A 22,420-nucleotide genomic window follows, 5' to 3' on the forward strand; every position below is an offset into this window, starting at 1 on the left:
CGTTTCCTTAAGCGTCTTTCTGCCATTTGAGAATTCTCTGTTTAGATCTACACCCCATTTTAAAATTGGATTATTTAAACTTATTATTATTAGTTTGATGTCTATTTTCTTGAGTTCTGTTTATATTTTGGAGATCAGCCCTCTGCCAGATGTGGAGTTGGTGAAGATCTTTTCCCATTCTGTAGGGTGTCGTTTTGTCTTGTTGGCCATGTTCTTTGCTTTACAGAAGCTTCTCAGTTTCAGGAGGTCCCATTTATTTATTTTTGCTGACAGTAGGTTTTTTTCTATTTTTCTTTTTTCCATATTTTTTATTTAACTTTTTACACATGTCACTTTCAGTTCCTCTCCCTCCCCTCCTCCCCACTCCCCAATCCTCCCAACCCCTCATCCCCACTCCATCTCCCCTCCACTCCCCAGGGAGGGTAAGGGCCTCCATGAGGGATTTCCAGAGTCTGTCACATCATCCTGGGAATGGCCCAGGTTCTTTCTCATGTGTCCAGGCTGAGAGAGCATTCCTCCATGTGGCTATTTAGGACATGGTTTCCTGTGTCTATATGTTCAAGTGTATTTCCCAATTTCTTTTCTTTGAGGTTCCATGTGGATGGATTTATATTGAGGTCTTTGATCCATTTCAACTTGAGTTTTGTGCATGGCGATAGATATTGATCTATTTGCATTCTTCTATATGTTGACATCTATATGTTATACTAGCACCATTTGTCAAATATGTTTTCTTTTTTCCATCTTATATTTTTAGCTTCTTTGTCAAAAATTAGGTGTTCATAGGTGTGTGGGTTGTTATCAGGGTCTTGGATTCAGTTCCATTGGTCTACCTATCTGTTTTTATGTTAATACCGATCTTGAAGTTAGAGATGGTGATGCATCCAGATGATCTTTTATTGTACAGGATTGTTTAGGCTATCTGGGTGTTTTTTTTTGTTTTCCCATATGAAGTTGATTATTGTTCTTTCAAGGTTTGTGAAGAATTGTGTTAGGATTTTGATGGGGATTGCGTTGAATCTGTAGATTATTTTTGGTAGGATTGCCATTTTTTTTACTATGTTAATCCTACCTATCCATGGGAGATCTTTCCATTTTCTGGTATCTTCTTTAATTATTTTTTAAAGATTTGAGGTTCTTGTCATACATGTCTTTCACTTGTTTAGTTAGAGTTATCCCAAGATATTTTGTGTTATTTGTGGCTCTTGTAAAGAGTGATATTTCTCTGATTTCTTTCTTAGTCCTTTTATTATCTGTATATAGGAGGGCTACTGATTTTTTTGAATTAATCTTATATCCTGCTAAGATGTTTATCAGTTGTAGGTGTTCCCTGGTAGAATTTCTGGGGTCACTTATGTAAACTATCATATCATCAGCAAATTGCAAGAGTTTGACTTCTTTTCCAAATTGTATCTCATTGATCTTTTGATGTTAATTTGCTCTAGCTAGAACTTCAAGCACCATGTTGAATAAATACGGAGAGAGTGCACAGCTTTGTCTTGCTCCTGATTTCAGTGGGATTGCTTTGAGTTTCTCTCCATTTAGTTGGCTGTTGGCTGTTAGGTTACTGTATATTGCCTTCATTATGTTTAGGTATGTTCCTTGTATCTCTATTCTCTCCAAGACCTTTATCATGAAGGGGTGTTGAATTTTGTTGAAGGCTTTTTCAGAATCTAATGAGATAATCATGTGGGTTTTTTCCCTTTCAGTTTGTTTATATGGTAGATTACATTGATGGATTTTCATATGCTGAACTATCCCTGCATTTCTGGGATGAATCCTACTTGGTCGTAGTGAATGATTTTTCTGATGTATTCATGGATTCGATTTGCCAGTATTTTATTGAGTATTTTTGCATCAATATTCATGAGGGAATTGGTCTGTAATTCTCTTTCTTAGTTGTGTCTTTGTGTGGTTTGGGTATCAGGGTAATGGTAGCCTCGTAAAAAGAGTTTGGCAATGCTCCTTTATTTTCTGTTGTGTGGAATAATTTGAGGAGTTTTGGTATTAGTTCTTTGAACAAATTATAGAATTCGAATTCAGCACTGAACGCATGTGGGCCTTGACTTTTTTGGTTGGGAGACTTTTGTTGGTTGATGACTGTTTCTAGTTCCTTAGGGGTTATAGGTGTATTTAAGTTTTTACCTATTCTTGATTTAATTTTGGTATGTGGTACTTATCTAGAAAATTTTCCATTTCCCTAAAGCTTTCCAATATTGTGGAGTACAGGTTTTTGAAATATGACCTGGTGATTCTCTGGATTTCCTCAGAGTCTGTTGTTATGTTCCTCTTTTCCTTTCTGATCTTGTTAATTTGGATATTCTCTCTCTATCTTTTGGTTGATTTGAATAAAATTTTATCGATTGTCTCAAAGAACTAACTCTTTGTCTCATTGATTCTTTGTATTATTTTCTTTGCTTCTATTTTATTGATTTCAACCCTCAATTTGACTACTTCTTGCCGCCTACTCCTTCTGGGTGAGTTTGCTTCTTTTGTTCTTGTGCTTTCAGTTGTTTTGTTAATTCACTAGTGTGGAATTTCCCCAGCTTCTTTATGTAGTCATTTAGTGCTATGAACTTTCCTCTTAGCACTGGCTTCATTGTGTCCCATAAGTTTGGGTATGTTGTGTGGTCATTTTCATTAATTTTAGTAAGTCTTTAATTTCTTTATATCTTCCTTGACCTGGTGGTGGTTCACTTGATCATTGTTCAATTTCCATGTGTTTGTTGACTTTATGAAATTAATGTTGCTGTTGAATTCTAACTTTTATATGTTGAGGTTTGCCTAGTTGCTGAGTATGTCATCTATTTTTGAGAAATTTCCATGAAAAGAAAGTGTATTCTTTTGTGTTTGGGTGGAATGTTCTATAGATATTTGTTAAGTTCATTTGAGTCATAACATCTGGTAGCTCCCTTATTTGTCTGTTAAGCTTCTGCTGTCAGACCTGTCCTGTGGTGAGAGTGGAGTGTTGAAGTCTCCCACTATTTTGTGTGGTTCTTGATTTGTGATTTAAGCTTTAGTAATGTTTCTTTTATAAATTTAGGAGTCCTTGTGTTTGGGGCATAGATGTTCAGAATTGAGATTTCCTCTTGGTGGAGTCTTCCTGTGATGAATATGAAATGACCTTCTTTATCTTTTTTGATTAATTTTAGTTTGAAGTCTATTTTGTTAGATATTAGGATAATTAAACCAGCTTGTTTCTTAGATATATTTTATTGGAAAAAACTTTCCCAACTCTTTACTCTGAGGTAATATCTGTCTGTGACATTGAGGTATGTTTCTTGTATGTATCAGAAAAATGGATTCCATTTTCATATCCAATCTATTAGCCGGTGTCTTTTTATAGGTGAATTGAGGCCATTTATATTAATGGGTATTAATGACAAGTGATTGCTAGTTCCTGTTGTTTTGTTTTTGTTGTTGGTGATGTCATTGTGTGTTCAATTCTGTTCTTTGGGATTTGCTGGTGTAAGCTCATCTATTCCTGTGTCCTTGTGGATGTAGGTGACTTCCTTCAGTTGGCATTTTCCTTCTAGTACATTTTGTAGGGCTGGGTTTGTGGATAGGTATTGCTTAAGCTTGGTTTTATCATGGAATATCTTGTTTTCTCTATCTATGGTTATTGAAAGCTTTGCTGAGTAAAGTAGTCTGAGCTGTCATCTGTGGTCCCTTAGTGTCTACATGTCATGTGACCAGAACTTTCTGGCTTTCATTGTTTCTGCTGAGAAGTCAGGTTTAATTCTGATAGGTCTGCCTTTACATGTTTCCTAGTTTTTGTTCTTTACAGCTCTTAATAATCTTTCTTTATTCTTTTTGTTTATTGTTTTATTATTATGTGGCAAGGGAACTTTTTTTGGTCCAGTCCATTTGGTGTTAGTGTCTTGTATTTTCCTAGGTGTGTCCTTCTTTAGGTTGGGAAAGTTTTCTTCTATGATTTTGTTGAATATATTTTCTGTGCCTTTGAGTTGGACTTCTTCTTCTATCCCTATTATTCTTAGGTTCAGTCTTTTCATGGTATCCCAGATTTCTTGGATGTTTTATGTTAAGGATTTGTTGTTTAAATTTTTCTTTGACTGATAAATCTATTTCCTGTAGTATATCTTCAACACCTGAAGTTCTCTCTTCCATCTCTTGTATTCTGCTGATATGCTTGCATTTTTGTTCCTGATCATTTACCAAGATTTTCCATTTCCAGAATTCCCTTGGTTTGTGTTTTCTTTATTGCCTCTATTTCAGATTACAAGTCTTGAAGTTTCTTTCACTTGCTTAATTGCTTTTTCTTGGTTTTCTTTAAGGGGTATGTTGATATCTTCCAATTTTTTGGTTGTCTTTTCCTCCAGTTTTTAAAGGGAATTTTTCATTTCCTCTTTAAGGATCTCAGTTATCCTCATAAAGTTATTTTAGGTCCTTTTCTTCTATTTTGTCTGTGTTGGGATGTTCTAGGGGTGCTGTATTGCTCTTTATATTCTTGACTGTGTTCTTCCCTTGTTGTGTACACATCTCTTACTCTAATCAGTATAGATGAGGCTTGTGTTTAAGGGTTCTCTCTTTCTCCAATTGGTATAAGTTGGGGACTGTGGCTCCTTTGATCATTCCTTCAGGCACAAGCAGAGCAGAGCCTCTGGTGAACATTCCTCCTGGTAGAAGTGGGCCCAGGGCTCAGGTGTTTGCTCCTTGAGGTGCAGGTGGGTCTACAGCTCTGATGGACACTCCTTCCATTGGAGGTGTAGGTGTAGCTGAAGGTGCAGTGGTTAATGTAGCAGAAATGACAGTGGATGCTGGCTGGGATACAGGTGATCTTTTCCAGATGAACTTCTTGTGATAGTTTCTGGAAGCTACTGCTGGAAACTGATGCTGCCATCTCACCAGGTGGTAGGTCCTTGCTCCTGGGCCTGAGGCTCAGGCCTCCCTCTGACACTGCTTCCTGGCTGGGGTTTGGGCCTCCCACTGACTCTGCTCAGGGCCTGAAGCTTGAGCTTCCCTTTGAAGCTGGTTCTGGGCTGATGGTTCAGACCTGGAATTTCTTACTTTTATCTTCCAGTTCTTCGTAATTTATATTCAGCTGTTTTCCTGTGTTTTCTCAAAGGTCATTGATCCTTCTTGAAAACCAGTTTTTGGAATTATTTATCAATTATTTTATTGATATTAATATACTTTGAAGCAGTTAATAGAGTTATGGACTTTTGGTAGAATCACGTTGCTTGTCATTTTTTCATATTTCTTGTGCTTCTATGTTGGAAGTTGCATATTCATTAATATGTCTTTAACTTTCAAGCATGAGTCTTCTTCTGGCATGACCTTCTCTTGAGCATCTCTTTTTACTGATGTAGTATTGAGCTCAATTGTGTGTGTGTGTGTGTGTGTGTGTGTGTGTGTGTGTGCGCGTGCGTGCGCGCACCTGCCTGTGTGCATATACCAGGGTCAATGTAGTTTAAGATTGTGTTGAATTTGCTATATAGATGAGGCTGGCTTAATCTTCCTGTCTTTATCTGCTGGAATTATGGGTATGTGCTACCATTCTCAGCTGGGTTGAGCTTAATTCTAATTGGATCATGTATTTGTAGTTTTCCTGTGACTTCTGAGGCATATTTGATGGGTTCTGATTGTATGTGTAGTTTTGGAACCTTAGTTATCTGCTTTATTTGTAGGGTTCAGGAAAGTGTGGTCTGTCTGATAGCTATTTTATAAACAAATATGAGGTTTTCGTATTACTCCCTTAGACTTGTTATCACTGTTTAATTTGAAGAACAGTGTTAGTGACCTCTGCTAGTATCTTTTGCTGCTGGAGGAATTGCACTAGCTGTGTAATTTTTCCCTCTGTTTTCTCTGTTTTTTTTTAAATAGAGGTAAATATCCAGTATTTTTTCCCTTACAGTATGTACCTCCTTGGAGAGGCATGTCAGCTGTAGGCTTTTGTCTCTCATTTCTTTAAGTATCTACCTAAATTTTAGCAAATTAAGTTGTAAACAGTATTAGTGCAGTTCTGTCTATTGGAATATGTACATCTCAACATCATAGCACCAACTTTTTATGTTAAATATGTTAAGCTTGATCTTTAGAACCATTTTGGAAAGTAATAACCAAAGTAATTTGAATAATTTAAAAGCAAATCAGTTCTAGAAATAGTAAAAACAAAACAAAATGACCCCCCAACAAAAAAGAAATTCGACAAAGCTATCAAAATAACATCTATAATACTAATGACCCTAGAAAAGAAATTAGAAGGGAAAACACTTTAAAATACTTATATTAATGAAAATATAGTTAAATATAAGAAGAGAAAAAGGATGAAAACAAGAAAGGATAGAATAAATACTGAAGTTTAGTAAATTTTATATATCTATATAGATATAGATAGATAGATAGATAGATAGATAGATAGATGGATAGATGGATAGATAGAGATTTGCAAATATAGTGACAGGAAGCAAAGCAAATCTAAAGCAATCAAATACAGATAAAGAAAAGAAAAAATATCAAAACTAGCCAGAGGTTCTTATTTTCCAAGGAAATGGGGTTATTGTCTCATTTACTTCTAATTATTATTTTTTCAAATTACCAAGTATGGGGCAGTAGGAGGAAAGTATAATGTTTCTTCTCAGAACCAAGCAAACTTATTTGCCAGAACTGTGGTGCCTCTGCTTCAAGGGAGCTGCAAACTTCTATGAAATAGACTTTAAGTCTCTGTAGTAGAGGAGGAGAGTGCAGCACAAGGGATTGTATTTAGAGTTTGGTAAGGTTGTCAACAATGTCTGCCACTGCCTTTGATAAGATTGCTGTGAGGATTCAATGAAATAATCTAAAATGTAAGCAACCTAAACTTAAATAATAAAATAGTTATTTTAAATAAATACTTTGATTCAAAATGTAAAGAAGTTAGTAATTTAGGTAAATACTTTATTCCTCTTCTATCAGGTAGTCTTAAAAACTAGAGTGGGAAGCTGGGCGGTGTTGGCCCATGCCTTTAATCCCAGCACTTGGGAGGCAGAGGCAGGTGGATCTTTGTGAGTTCGAGGCCGGGCTGGACCGACAGCCTCCAAAACAATACAGAGAAACCCTGTCTAGTAAAACCAAAATAAATAAATAAATAAATAAAACTAGAGTGGGTCTTTGACTTAATTCATTGATGTATAAGTCTCATAAAATCTGAGATTAGTTATTTATGTCAATTAGCTAATTTTATTGCCTATTTCTATATATCAATACAAATATAGTTAGGCATAAATAATACATCATTTCCAACCAGCTCTTGTTTTATCTAAGAGCTAAAAGGACTATTTTCAAATCTGGCTAATATTTGTGGTCACATATCCTAACCTGCATTGGGTTGAGTTTCTGTTTATAGATGGGATATTCTTTGGGGTGGGTTCTAATAAAAGCCCATTTGTCCAGAACAATAACCCCCCTTTATGCCATGTTCTGTCCTGTACTTTCTGGTAGGTGCTTTTGGCCACTGCTTAAGAGAATTCTTTCTGATTGGTATACTTACTGTGGGCATTTTTACCCCATTTGAAACCATTAGCATTAACAAAGCTCTTTTCAGTTTTTTCCCATAAAGTCTTTTGATTAGCTATGAAAAGCTTGTAAGTTTCTAGAATTGCTACTCAGATTGCTTTGGACAGTATCATTTGTTCCTATTAGAATCAGACAAATTATATGTTATGTGACAAAAATAAATAAGTAACTTTCATACATTATGGTATATGGAATGTGTTTCCTAGTGGTTGGGAAGCATTCTATATGAATGTTTCTTTTTGAGGAAGAATGGTTCCTGGAGGGCATATAATAGTACAAAACCACCCTGAGGTACAAAAGGCAACCTGACATTAATGAAAAACTAGCAGGGGAGAGGCTTTAGTGACTGGAGCTCTCTGTCTTACTTCAGAGGCTCACAAAGTGATTGACAAAATGATTTCCTGGCCAGATTGAAGCTATGTTCCCAGTAACACATGAAAAATGGCAGGAGAGTCCCTGATCAGGTAACCCTCAGAATGGCAGTTCTAACTTATGCTGAATGGTCTGGCTAGAAAGTGTATTGAAAATAAGCCAAATATTTAGAATATTTATTCCTGGTCCTAAGGCATAAAGTAGAGGTAGTTAATTTTATAGTTCTTATTTTCAAAGTTGTTTTATTCTTCCTTCAGGGGAATGGCAGATGATGTTTAGAAAAGGCCCCAAAAGGTAAATAAACCATGGAGGTGAGCTAACAAGGAAAATGTTTGATTGGAGTCTTTAGTTAGGCCAGAGAGGGAGGGCTAAGTAACAGAAATTGTCAAAGAACTGGAAAAAAGGAGAGAAACTTAAAGGATTTGGTGTGGAGCTAAAGAAATCCTCAGGGTTATTACTTCTCCATCTTTTTAGTTTGATTTTTAAAAAGCTGGTAATTTATAAATTCTGCCACATTGGGTTAAAAAAACCTTTTATGTGAATATACTTTTTTGTTTTGTTTTTACTGCCTGTCCCTTTTCTGTTTTATAGACATTGTCCGGAGTGATGTTGCCTTGGATAAGCAGAAAGGCTGCAAGATTGCCCAGCACCCTGACATTATGCTGGAGCTCCAGAGAGAGAAAGCAGCTCAGATGCATCTGGTTCTTCTGAAGGAGCAGTTCTCCAATACTTACAGTAACCTCATATTAACAGGTAACAGAACCTTAGAGCATCATTATTATTGATGACCTCTGTCAGGTAGCAAGTTAATGCCTGGGAGATACTAGTGTGACATCCAGATGAGTCCACATCTGCCTGTTTTTATCCACTCAACTAGGCTTTAATTGCAATGACTCCTCTCTTTCTATAACAAATATTTCTTGAAGTCTGCAATGGGTTTGCTTCAAAGTTATGGATGATTCTCTGTTTTTTCCAAATGACAGAACCAATGGAAGATTAATGAAGTCTTATGAAAATATACAGCTTTCTAAATATGTGCCAATAGGTTTGAGAGGATTACTAAGTTTGGAAACATTTTAAGAAGTAGCTATTTTCTTCTTTCTGCTTATGCCCTTTCTATGAACTCGGTAAATACAAAACCAAAGTATAAAAAAGATAATGATTTTCAGGCAGAACTGAGAATAATATTCTATACCTGATAGTGTTTGGAAGTATCTGGGGGATTTGATTTTCTTCCTAAGCATAAAGAGATTTCAGGCTGCACTGTACTTACCCACATCCTTGGTTCTAGAATTAAATATTAGTTAGAGCTGCAAAGGAAAACAGCATTTTGCAGAACTGCCTAGAAACTTTTTTTGTTAAAGAATATGCATGGTACATATTTTGTTAGGCTTTGTAAAGATTTTCACAAGAACTCTAACATGAGAGTCCTTTAGGGTAAGATGAACTAAGAATGGTGTCAGTTGTCTTCACTTTCTCCGGAGCATCTAAGGTAGACTTGATGAGCGATTTGAATGAACTTTTAACAAGTCAAAACTGTGTGGTTTCTTTTGTTTATGAATGGCTAAGAATGAAAAAAGTTGGAGTATCTGACAGTATGAACATCTTATATTTATTTTTGTGAACTCTAAGTTAGGAAAATTTTAACTTTTTTTACAGGCTTCCTGGCATTTCACCAGGAATTGCTGAGTGGCAACCAAATTGTTTTGCTTTTGAAAAAGCACAAGACCCTTCCAACTTTTCATCTTGTACCTGGTGGAAAACTCAGCAGCATGAGATGAAAGCCAGATTTAAATGTGGCTTTGGTGAGCAGAGACGAGGGTTATGGATTCCATAAGTATAGGCTGTGTTTGCTCTTTGATAGCTCATTAAGGAGGGAAAACTTAAAAATGATTTATGGCCAATGTATGTATTTCCCTAAATTGGTTAGTAAGCCTGAGTTTAAGTTTAGATGTTTGAAAAGAACATAGATTTTTTTCCCTTCAGGTTTCTTTAGCGTATTCCAAAATGTGTGTGTGTGTGTGTGTGTGTGTGTGTGTGTGTGTCTTTTTTCAATTTAGTGATTAAAGATGAAATATTTTATTTCCCCTTATTCTAATAATTTCAAAATTGTATCAGTGGGGTCATAACCTGTGTTCTTTATTATGGCATACAAAAGACTTTAGGGTAATTCTAGCCCTAAACTGTGGATCCAAAGTATTGCTCAAAGGCATATTATCTTTGAAAACACTAGTGTTCTATTGAGTTCAATGGAATCTTTCTAATTCTCAGTAACATAATCCCTTTGGATGTTTATTCACAGTTCAAACTGTTGGAATCAACATTGTCAACTTTTACCCTGACAACTTGCTTACTTTCCACTAAACAAACTTACCCTAGAGAAGAGCCTCTTTCCTGCTCTCACTTCTCTCAAGCTGCTTCAAAGCGTCCTCAGGCATTCTCCCCATTTTTCACTCATATGCCTTTGTACAGAGGTGGTACCTTGCAGCAGACAGAGCATTTAGTGTACCCTCGTTTGTTTACACCAAAGTTCAAAAGGTTTCAGTTCCAGGTGTTGGGGAGAGATGGAGTCATTTCGGTTTAGTACCAATGGTAAAACTATTTTAATGTCCTTTAACTAAGTCTTTGATTTTACACAGTGTGGTTTTCTAATTGTTATGAAGTTTAATCCTTGATTTCTTATATAAATCTTGAGAACATGGTCTCCAGACAGCTAAACATAATATTTAAACATAACTAAACTAAGTTTTGTAAATATTTCCCTTTTCAGTGATGAATGTCCATTGGTAAGGAGGGTGAAGTTGAAGGGGCAGAGACCACTCAGATGAATTGACTTTCTTTACCAACATATTCAGAACACCTACTTGAGGGTTTCTACTTGGTGATAGTCTCTGGCATAGTATATGAAATGTTTGCAATGAAAGGACTTAGAAAACCAGGCCCCTAAAATCTCAGGAAAAGCTAAGTTTTTCTCTGTTTTTCCTACCCTCCCATATTATTTACAGACTTTTATGTATATGGTTTTGAGTGTATAATGATTGCTTTTGGCAAGTTAGTGGCATATATAATAATATGTTTGAAAGGTGAGGTTGTGAAAAGTATGTATTCCAAATCACAAGCAGATCCCTCATCTGTAGGTGTTCTCCCTTTAGCTGATGTGAACATTAGCCTTGGTTGAGGGGAGAATTCTCATTTAATAGCATGTATTTCAGCTGATATTTAATCAGCTACCCTTCAGATGAGGGAAAATGATAATCTGTGTTTGAAGGTATTCTAATCACTTACTAAAATAAACTTTTAGTTCTATTGATATCTCAGTTAATGGAAACTAATACAGAAAAATCAACTTTAATGCATTATAGTGTAATGCATATTTTAAATGTATTTATCAATGACATTTTCCATTTATTTATTTGTCTTTTAGTGTGTTTGTATGTGTATGTGTAGGTCAGAGGATAGCCTCCAGGAGTTGGTGCTTGCCTTCCACTGTGAGGCTCTCTGGGATTAGACTCAGGTCATTAGGTAGCAAGTGCCTTCATCCATTGAGCTGTATTGTCATCCCTTTTCCAATGTTGTCTTAATGATTTACTTAGTATTGCAAACACTGCTAGCTTTACCTAGTGTTGAAAGGTTTTTTTCAGATTTTTTAGTTTAAATAAGAAACAAACTTGTTTTACATGTCAATCTCAGTTCCCTTCCCCTCCCTTCCTTCCCTGTCACCCACCAACCCCCTATCCAAGCTCCTTTTTGCTCCCCAGGGAGGATGATGCCTTCCATAAGGGATCTTCAAAGTCTGTCATATTATTTGGAGCAGGGCCCAGGACCTCCCCTGTGTGTCTAGGCTGAGAAAGTATCCCTCTATGTGGACTGGGCTTCCAAAGTCCATTCATGTACTAGGGATAAATACTGATCCACTACCAGAGGCCACATGGATTGCCCAGGCCTCCAAACTGACATGCTCGTTCAGGGGGTCTGGAACAATCCTGGTTTCCCAGCTATCTGTCTGGGGTCCATGAGCTCCCCCTTGTTCAGGTCAGCTGTTTCTGTGGGTTTCACCAGAAGGTAATAGAGACATTCCAATGCATTAAAATAGGACCATTTTAAATAGTGGTGAGTTGTGTCCTACAATTTTCATTCAAACTTGCTGATGCAGATATGCATGATCATCTTGAAGTCTCTTTAACACGGGAATAGTCATTGTGCGTAGCACTAAAGGACAGCAAACAGGAGGGAGAATGGAACAGGGAGACTTTAAGAGAGAAGGATCAAGTCTTAACACTTCTTGTGCTCTCATGATTTAATATAGTATTGCTGTGTAAACTTGTTGACATGCTCTATTATATATACTGTTAATATGAAGAGGAGTGATATTAACATGACTTAAAAAATGTTGAAATTTTCTCTTCCCCTCCACCTCTTCCCCCCTTAAAGTGTAAAAAGAACATTTGTGATAGATTTTTGTAATCATATAAAAAAACACCTGCATTAAGACAAATAAATATTCTAGAATTTTATTTAGAACATTCATTACTGAAAGTCAAGGAGTGTATTTGTGTAGTGTTTTGAATAATACATAGAGCACGATGAATGATACTGTAATGAGTTCAAATTTAAACAGTTATTTGTAGTTTGACATCACTTAGTCATTTCTCTGCATATAGAAAGCTTGAAACCAAGTAGCCATTAAAATGGATGGCATTACTCTACTCCTTTTCAGTATTTATTTATGAGAAATTTTCTCATGTATTGGTTGCCAGTTTTAGTTTTGTGTCTTAACCTTTATCAGACTCTGAACTAGAGTGTTTTTTTTGTGGTTGGGTTTCTTGTGTTAGGGTAGCAAATGAATTGAGCAAAAGATTCTATTTCTATGCTATGGTCCATTTTTGGGCATTAGTTGAGCAAATTAACTCCCGTTAGTGGAACAAGACTCACATGCCATAATACCCAGGGGCCTCTTTTTAGGGAAGTGTAAGACTACAGTAGCCCATTGAATACAAAAACTGTTTTTGATTTGAATTCTCTTTGTAGCATCTTCTTGATAATCCAAATTTAAAGAGACTTCCCCATTTTACTGTTATTTACCAAGTTTCTGTGTCATTAACTTGACAATTTTGTATAAGTTTAAAATTTTCTAAATGATTCCAGTTGATTTTTAGTAGAGTGAGTCTATTTAACCATTGGGTTTGAGATTTTAGGAGATCCATCCCCCCTTTTACTCATCCATCTTTTCTTATTTTCTGTTTGCTATGAAGCTGCATAACTTATCTGCACAAACTGTGTCATTAAATACTTCATGTTTTCTTTTTCTTTCCTCCATATGCTTGAAGCAGCCTCATCTCTGTCATTTGTTATGTTCTCTTAGCTCATTCAAAGCCATCATTTGTAGCCCCTTTGTATAATAGCACCCTATTTCGTATTTACATAAAGGGACAAGGAATCCCTCTTTTGATGACATTTTGCTTTGTAGGACAGAAAGGACATTTGTCTATCAGTATGAATCCAGGTAGTTGTGATTTGAGGTACGTATTGATGAAAACCCTAGATAGCAGGTTTTAATATTAGTTCTCCCCTCTATGGTATTTATAACAGGCTTTATGAAAAAAGCCTGTTTAAATAATACCTTGAAAAGTTATTAGTCAGCAGTATTTGTGTTATTTTCTCATCATAGCAAATTATTGCATGGCTAGAGATTGTATTACATGAACATAATACATACACACATGTATATGTGACTATAAAAACAATGATTATTTTAAGTTTGTTCCTTTAAGTTTGTATTGGAATTCTCCAGAGAGACAGAACCCAATAGGATGATTACACATATAAATGTTTATGTATACACAGTATATATTTTTATATGTTACATATATCATACACATGCATAGGGGATAATTTATTAAGGAAATGTAATTGTAGAGGCAAAGGAATCCAAAGGCTTTGGGGTACTGGTAATGCATTTTAGTTCAACTCTAAAACCTTAGGACCAAGGAAGCCAAGGGTGTAGTTCTCAGTTTGAAGCTGAGAAGATGGGAGCATAGGAAAAGAGATTGGGAAGCAAAGAGAGAAGAGGGGAGACAGGGGGAAGAAAGGAGGAGGAAGAACATAGGTGGAGAGGAAGAGGGTAAAGAAGGAAGAGAAAGAGAGAGGGAGAATGAATTTTTTTTTCTGCTTCCTTTTCTCTGTGTAGGTCCTTAGCCCATATGATAGCACCTAGTCTTGTTTAGGGCAGACCTTCATTAACTATGGTCAGACTTATGTTCCAGTCTCCTTTAGAAACATTGTCATAAACACATCCAGAATTAGTGTTTTACTATTTTCCTAGGTATTTATTAATTTAGCCAAATTAGCCTCTGAAATGAACCATCACGCCCTTTATCTTATGATATATTTAAGAGGTAACTGAGAAGTGAAACCTCTGTGTTATCCTACTCTTCATACATGCTGAAAGTAGTTAGCAGTTATAACATTGAAGCACACTCGATATGAATTTGTGCTTTTGAAATAAAATATACATTTATTCAATCTCTCCTAATTCCTATGGTGGCTTGAGTTTCAGAATAAATGAATGAAATTGCAGGCATATTTCTGGGTGTAGCAGAGCACACCTTTAATCCCAGCACTTGGAGGGGGGCAAGCAGTTTTCTGGGTGTGGGGCGCAGGAGAGACAGGCAGGCAGATTTCTGGGTGTAGCCAAGTAATAGAGCTTATATGTGCAATAAAGAGGACTTGTAGCTGCTCATTTCCTGCATGAGTGGGAAATGAATAATCAAATTAATTTGATTTAATTTGAAGCAGTATTTACTAAGTGCTGCTGCAAAGTACTATTTTCTACTGGCAATCACAAATACTGTACCATGTATTCCATAGTCAGACTTCCTCATGTTTCCATGTCAGTTGTCACCTGTCACCAGCCGGACCATAATGAGTATGTTTACTTGACTCATTTGTAGGTCACAATTATGAATGCCATTACTGAATACTATTAGGTCAATGACATCATATCATGAGTGACTGGCCCTTATATCATGATGTTATATTTATTTTGATAATATATTTTCTCTCCTTTTTTGTGATAATTAGAAGCTGCAAGGGCAAGAAAACTGGAAGGGATTGTGTCATTGCAAAAATTCTCTGCTAACTAATTAAACATGGAAAATTGTGAGCATATGATTTTTCTAAGGTCATCCTGGTTCTTTTCTGCTTAGTCCAATGGTTCTCAACCTTCTTGATGCTGCAACCCTTTAATACAGTTCCTCATGTTGTGGTGACCCCCAACCATAAAATTATTTTCATGCTACATCATAACTGTAATTTTGCTAGTTATGAATCTTAATATGAATATCTGTGTTTTCCAATAGTCATAGGTGACCCCTGTGAAAGAATCATTTGATTCCAGAGGGGCCATGATCCACAAATTGAGAATTGCTGGTTTAGTACAAGGAACAACTCAAAGTTCTCATGTTTACCACTTTATCTAAGAAGAGTCTTCCTTTGTTAAATTAGCCTTTCTTTCTTGTTGAAGAAAACTTGGCAACTCTCTGCACCAAGAGATAACAGATAAACTGAGTTCTCCGTACTATAGGTTCTTCATCAATATATTCAACCAGCTAAAGATCAAAAATACTAAAAAAACAAGCACCATGTCTGCACTGAACTTGTATGGCTTTTTTATTCTCATTATTCCCTAAATAGCACAATGTCATATAACTATTTACATAGTACCTATGTTGTGCCAGGATATTATGTGTATGCATAAGATTTTCATTAGTACCATAAATGCTTGACATAAAGTACTTATTACGGAAAGACTTTCATTTAATTTTCAGTAGTGAAAGTTCAAAGTCCAAATTATGTTTTGAAGGCTCTGTTGGAAGGGCCAACTCTTGCATGATTCAAATGATGGATGGTTATGTATATATGGAGTTAAGAAACAGAGAGAGAGAGAGAGAGAGAGAGAGAGAGAGAGAGAGAGAGAGAGAGAGAGAGAGAGAGAGAGAGAGAGAGAGAGTTAGGGCCAGTCTTGCTACTTTTATTGCATTCCTTTCATAATAACTGTCTTTCAGAGAGACAGTATGTCTTAGTTAGGGTCTCCCACTAGGTCACATGTTGTAAAGGTTATACCATTTCCCAATATTGTCATATATTAAGCCTCCAATAGATGGACATCCGTGACTCAGAGGAGTAAGTAATTAGAGATTATTTAAAGCATGGAAGAGGTTTTATGTATAGATGATAGGCATGTGTGATACCATTTTATGTGTCAATTATTCTTGAATTTTGGTGTTCATAGGGAAACCTGAAATCCACCATGATTACTAAGAATAACTATGTATGTATTTTTTGCATATTTACAAGTAATTAAATATGTGATGTGTGCAGTTGTAGACATATTTTTATATTTAAAATTCTATGTCAAAAAGAGAAGATGCTGGATGATACACATGTGTGGAATGCTAGAATCTCTAGGAAATAAATAAGTAATTGTAAGAGAGCAGCCTTTCTAAGATGTGGTTGATAGCAAGGAAACATTAGTTTTAAAAAGAAACAAAGAAAGGAAACTTCAGAAAACCAAAGCAGAGAGTCGAGAGTCTACTTTGGAGGGCTTGCCCTTCACTGGGGAGTTCTCAGTGTGAGCACAGCAGCAGAGAAACCAGGGTTTAAGACAAAGCTAGAGCCTCAGGAAATTCATAGTGTTCTTTCAATAAGAGTTAATTAAAGGGATCAATGGGGCAGGAGGGGAGAAGAAGGGAGTGCAGGGATGAAGTTGGGGGAGAGAGGTGGGGAAAATCTTCTTAGCACTCAACCAAAGCAAAGTAATAACAAGAAAACCCTTTAAAAAACAAGCCCGAGTTTTCCAGTTGGGACATTGAGTATTTAAATCCTATCTTTATTTCAGCTCGTGCTCTCTTAATGTTTCTATCTTCTTAGTGAATTATTCTCATCATTTTATTCATTCAGACTTGTATTTATATTTTCTTGGATATCACTCATGTGCTTATTGTTATCTTCTCAGAGTTCAGTGTTTTTGTTAAATTCCTTTGAACTCTTTAATAATGTTTATAGTTTTTTTCCCTTTTTTGATTCTGTGTCCTGAGGTTTGATTAGGCAGTTTTTATTAGAGAATATTCTGTTGGTGGGATATTAGAATAATATATGCAAGTATAAAAAATAAAAATGCCATAGGAGCATACAAAAATTGATCTTCTCACCCATGTATTATCACTTGGGTTGGAGGCTTTCGCATTTCAAGAAAAAATGTTTTGAGTAAATAAATCCTTCAGCACACATTTACTGAGTGCATGAGTAACAAGCTCTGCAATGCTGCTTCTGTTGTCACCACTGGGTTTGTGCTTCTTTAGGACAGAAATGGAGTTAGGTTTCTTTCTACTGAACCATGGTAAACATTGCAGTGGGTGGGAGAAGGAATTAAGAAATTATACTTCCTGCAGAGAATTTGTAGTAATGAATTACAACTAGTGGATGTCTTTGCATTTCTGAGGTGTCTTAAAAAGTTACACTTAAATTGCTATTTAAAACACCAAAATCAATTAAGAAAAAGACATGGAAATATGAAGGACTAAATAATGTATAAAGAAGAAACAACTGACAGTGAATTGTGTGGGACAATGTTAATCAATAGAAAAACATTCATAAAATTTAAGTAGACATTAAAAGAGTTCGTTTGAAAAGGTGTCTTAGACAGGCAGCAGTGTGGCTCTGGAAGCAAAGGTCCCTTCACTCACAGCTCACTCTGGCAACCCGGAACAAGGGTCACTAGTCTGTATTCTCATATCTAGCCTGAAGATTACCTCTTAATATGTATAATGGAGGAAGTCAAAACTTCACAGTGTTCCATGAGAAAAATGGAACTGAGAAATATGCTTTGAGTTGTAGCTATCACAAAGAGATGGGCCTGGTACCTGTGCTCCGCAACTACAAGGAGTCACTTGGAGGTAAGGGTACTGTCCCCATGAGGGACTGCAAAGAATCAGGCCTCCTTTGCTCTAGTTCCTTGGAGGAGAATTACATACAGATGTTATACCCTTGCCTAGGCCTTTCTCCTTTACTTCCCTTATTTAGTAGTGATTTCAGTGTAGCAAGCCAGCTTTGTTCCATCTTTTATGTCCGCTATCGTTCACAGGTTAGTCTGGGCTTGGGATAGTCTCTTTGGCTGGAGCCGCCTTATCTCCTCCCTTTCATCTTTATTGTTTCCTCTTCTATTCAACTGTCCCCTCTTCTGATTTTTATTTTTCTTTCTTTTTCTTCTTTCTTTACATGTTATTTTTCCTTTTATTTTTTATTTTAGAAGCAATTTTATTTTATATATCAATCACCCCATTCCCTGGCCCTCTCATCCACCCATGACCCCACCTACCCCCGTCCCACACCCCACCCACTCCCCAAGTATGGTGAAGCCTTCCACGGGGGAGAGGGAGGATCATAAAATTCTATCACATCACATCTAGGACCTCTTTTGTGTATCTGGGATGTGATAGCTTTCCTTCATAGGGAATGGGCTCCCAAAGTCCATTTGTGCACTAAGGATAAACACTGGCTCCACTGTTAGAGGTCCAATAGACTGCCCAGGCCTCCGAGCTGACACACACATTCAGAGGGCTTGGTTCTGTCCAATGATGGTTCTCTAGCTTTAAGATTGGGGTCTCCGTGCTCTCACTAGGTCAGTTCAACTGTTTCTGTGGGTTTCCCCAGAACGGCCTTGGGCTCCTTTGCTCATCCCTCCTCCTTCTCTACATTTGTATTTTGGAGTGTGGCTCAGTTCTTAGCTGTGAGTGCCTGCTTCTGCTTCGATCAGCTACTGGATGGCAATTAAGGTAGTCATCAATCTCATTATAGGAGAAGGGCATCAAAGTCAGCCTCTCCACTCTGTCTAGACTCTTAGTTGGGGTCATCATTGTGGAACTTTGAACATTTCCCTAGTGCCAGATTTCTTTTTAAACCTGCACTGGCTCCCTCTATTAAGGTATCTCTTTTCTTGCTCTCCTCTATTCCTCACCTATCTCAGTCTTCCTGATCCCTCTTTTTCTCTCCTCCTCCTCTTCTCCCCTTCACTTTTTCCTATCCCTCCCACCCCCCATGCTCCCAATTTGCTCAGGGATTCTTGTCCCTTTCCTATTCTTCAGGGGACCATATGTTTCTTTCTTCGGGTCTTCCCTGTTTCCTAGTTTCTCTGATGGTGTTGATTGTAGGCTGGTACTCCTTTGCTCTATGTCTAATACTCATATATGAGTAAGTACATACCCTGCTTGTCTTTCTGTGGTTTGGTTACTTCACTGAGTATGTTTCCTTCCAGTTTCAACCATTGCCTGTGAATTTCAAGATTTCATTGTTTTTTTCCACTGAGTAATACTCCATTGTGTAAATGTATCACATTTTCTCCATCTATTCTTCATTTGAGGGGCATCTAGGTTGCTTCCAGGTTCTAGCTATTACAAATAATGCTGCTTTGAGCATAGTTGAACATATGTCCTTGTTGGGTGAATGTGCATTCTTTGGGTATATGCCCAAGAATGAAATTGCTGGATCTTGAGGTAGACTGATTCTCATTTTCCTAAGGAAATATGCCATACTGATTTCCAAAGTGGCTTTATGAGTTGGCATTCCCACAAGCAAAGGAAGAGTGTTCCTCTTTCTCTATATCCTCTCCAGCACTGATTGTCATTGGTGTTTTTGATTTTAGCCATTCTGACAAGAGTAAGATGGTATCTCAGAGTTGTTTAGAGTTGCATTTTCCTGATAGCTAAGGATGTTGAACACTTTCTTAAGTGTCTTTCAGCCATTTTAGATCACTTTATTGAGAATTCTCTATTTATTTCTGTGCCCCACCTTTTAATTGGATTGTTTGGTGTTTTGTTGGCTAGCTACTTGGGTTCATTACATATTTTGGAAACCAGTCCTCTGTCAGATGCCGGGTTGGTGAATATCTTTTCCCATTCTGTGGGCTGATGTTTTGTCTTGTTGACTGTGTCCTTTGCCTTACAGAAGCTTCTCAGTTTCAGGAGGTCCCATTTATTAATTGTCAGTCTCACTGTCTGTGCTACTGGTGTAATGTTCAGGAGGCAGTTTTCTATACAAATTCGTCCATTGGTACCTCCCACTTTCTCTTCTAAGAGTTTCAGTGTAGCTGTATTTATGTTTATGTCTTTGATCCATTTGGACTTAAGTTTTGTGCATGCCAATAGATATAGTACTATCTGCAATCTTCTAAATGTCAGCATCCAGTTCTGCCAGCACCATTTGTTATTTTTCCCATTATATAATTTTAGGTTCTTTGTAACAAATCAGGTGTTCATAGGTGTGTGGGTCCATATCAGGATTTTCAATTTGATTCCAATGGTTTACCTGTCTGTTTTTGTATGAATACCAACCTGTTTTCAGGACTATAGCTCTATAATAGAGCTTGAAGTCAGGGATGGTGATGCCCCCGGAAGTTCCTTTATTGTGCAGTGTTGTTTTGGCTATCCTGGGTTCTTTTGTTTTTCCATATAAAGTGAGTATTGTTCTTTCAAGATCTGTGAAGAAATGTGTTGGGATTTTGATGGGCATGACATTGAATTTGTAGGTTTCTTTTTGCAAGATTGTCATTTTTATTATGTGGATCCTACTGGTATCTTATTTAATTTCTTTCTTTAAAGACTCAAAGTTCTTGCTATACAGGTCTTTCACTTGTTTGGTTAGTGTTACCCCAAAATATTTTATGTTGTTTGTGGCTATTGTAGAGGGTGAAGTTTCTATGATTTCTTTCTCAGCCTGTTTACCGTCTATATATACTAGGGCTACTGATTTTTTTGAGTTAATTTTGTATCCGGGTACTTTGATGAAGGTGTTTATCAGCTGTAGGAGTTCCCTGGTAGAGTTTTTTGGATCACTTATGTAAACTATCATATCATCTGCAAATAGTGAAAGTTGAATTTCTTCCTTTCCAATTTGTATTTCCTTGATCTCCTTTTGTTGTCTTATTGCTCTAGCTAAAACTTTGAGTACAATATTAAAGAGGTATGGAGAGAGTGGACAGCCTTGTCTTGTTGCTGATTTTAGAGGAATCACATTGTGTTTCTCTCCATTTAGTTTGATGTTGGCTGTTGGTTTGGTGTATATTGCTTTCATTATGTTAAAGTATGTTCCTGTTATCTCTGATCTCTCCAAGACCTTTATCATGAAGGAGTGTTAGATTTTATCAAAGGCTTTTTCAGCATCTAGTGAGATGATCATGTGTTTTTTCTTTTTCAGTTTGTTTATATGGTGGATTACACTGATGGATTTTCATATGTTGAACCATCCCTGGATCCTTGGGATGAAGCCTACTTGGTCATGGTGGATGATTTTTCTGATGTGTTCTTGGATTCTATTTGCCAGTATTTTGTTGAATATTTTTGCATCAATGCTCATGAGGGATATTTGTCTGTAATTTTCTTTCTTAGTTGTGTCTTTGTGTGGCTTGGGTACTAAGGTAATTGTATCCTCCCAAAAAGAGTTTGGCAATGACCCTTCTGCTTCTATTGTGTGGAACAGATTGAGGGGTACTGGTATTAGCTATTTTTTGAATTTCTGGTCGAATTGTGCAGTGAAACCATCTGGTCCTGAACTTTTTTGTTTGGGAAACTTTTGATGACTGTTTCTATTTCATTAAGGGTTATAGGTCTACTTAAATTGCTTACCTGTTCTTGGTTTAATTTTGGTAAGTGATGTCTATCCAGAAAATAGCCCATTTCTTTTAAATTTTTGAATTTTGTGGAGTACAGGTTTTCAAAGTATGATCTAAAGATTCTCTGTATTTCCTCAGTGTCTGCTGTTATGTTCCCCTTTTCATTTCTGATTTTTTCCATGCTCTCTCTTTCTGCCTTTTGGTTAGTTTGGATAAAGGTTTGTCTATCTTTTTGATTTTCTCAAATTACCAACTCTCTGTTTTATTGATTCTCTGTATTGTTTTCTTTGTTTCTACTTTATTGATTTCAGGCCTCAATTTGATTATTTCTTGGTGTCTGTTCCTCCGAGGTGAGTTTGCTTCTTTTTTGTTCTAGAGCTTTCAGTTGTGCTGCTAATTCTCTAATGTGACTATTCTCCAGTTTCTTTATATGGATACTTAGTACTATGAATTTTCCCCTTAACACTGCTTTCAAAGTGTCTCATAAATTGGATATGTTGTGTCTTAATTCTCGTTGAGTTCTAGGAAGTCTTTATTTCATTTTGTATTTCTTCCTTGACCCATGCATGGTGCAATTTCCATGATTTTGTAGGGTTTCTGCAATTTGTGTTGCTGAATTCTAACTTTAAGGAATGGTGATCTGATAGGATACAGGTTGTTGTTCCAATTTTTTTGTATCTGTTGAGATTTGCTATGTTGTTGAGTATGTGTCTAATTTTAGAGAAGATTCCATGAGGTGCTGAGAGGAAGGTATATATAGTATTTTGTGTTTGGATGGAATGTTCTACACATGTCTATTAATGCCAATTGTGTCATAACTTCCGTTAGTTCCTTTGTTTAGTTTCTGTCTGATGATCCTGTCTGTTGATG

At 36.6% G+C, this 22,420-nt stretch overlaps 1 protein-coding gene across 2 annotated transcripts in view; it reads left to right on the forward strand.

Moving 5' to 3' along the window:
- Hpse2 (heparanase 2 (inactive)) overlaps window positions 1-22,420 on the forward strand; it is a 596,152-nt gene that overhangs the window by 69,727 nt on the left and 504,005 nt on the right. For both annotated transcript variants that reach the window (XM_005063570.4, XM_005063571.4), the window contains exon 3: window positions 8,479-8,640. In XM_005063570.4, coding sequence (XP_005063627.1) covers window positions 8,479-8,640 — 162 coding nt within the window. The remainder of the gene's footprint in view (window positions 1-8,478; window positions 8,641-22,420) is intronic.

This window comes from Mesocricetus auratus, unplaced genomic scaffold, assembly GCF_017639785.1.
Source record: "Mesocricetus auratus isolate SY011 unplaced genomic scaffold, BCM_Maur_2.0 Super-Scaffold_4256, whole genome shotgun sequence".
NCBI lineage: Eukaryota > Metazoa > Chordata > Mammalia > Rodentia > Cricetidae > Mesocricetus > Mesocricetus auratus.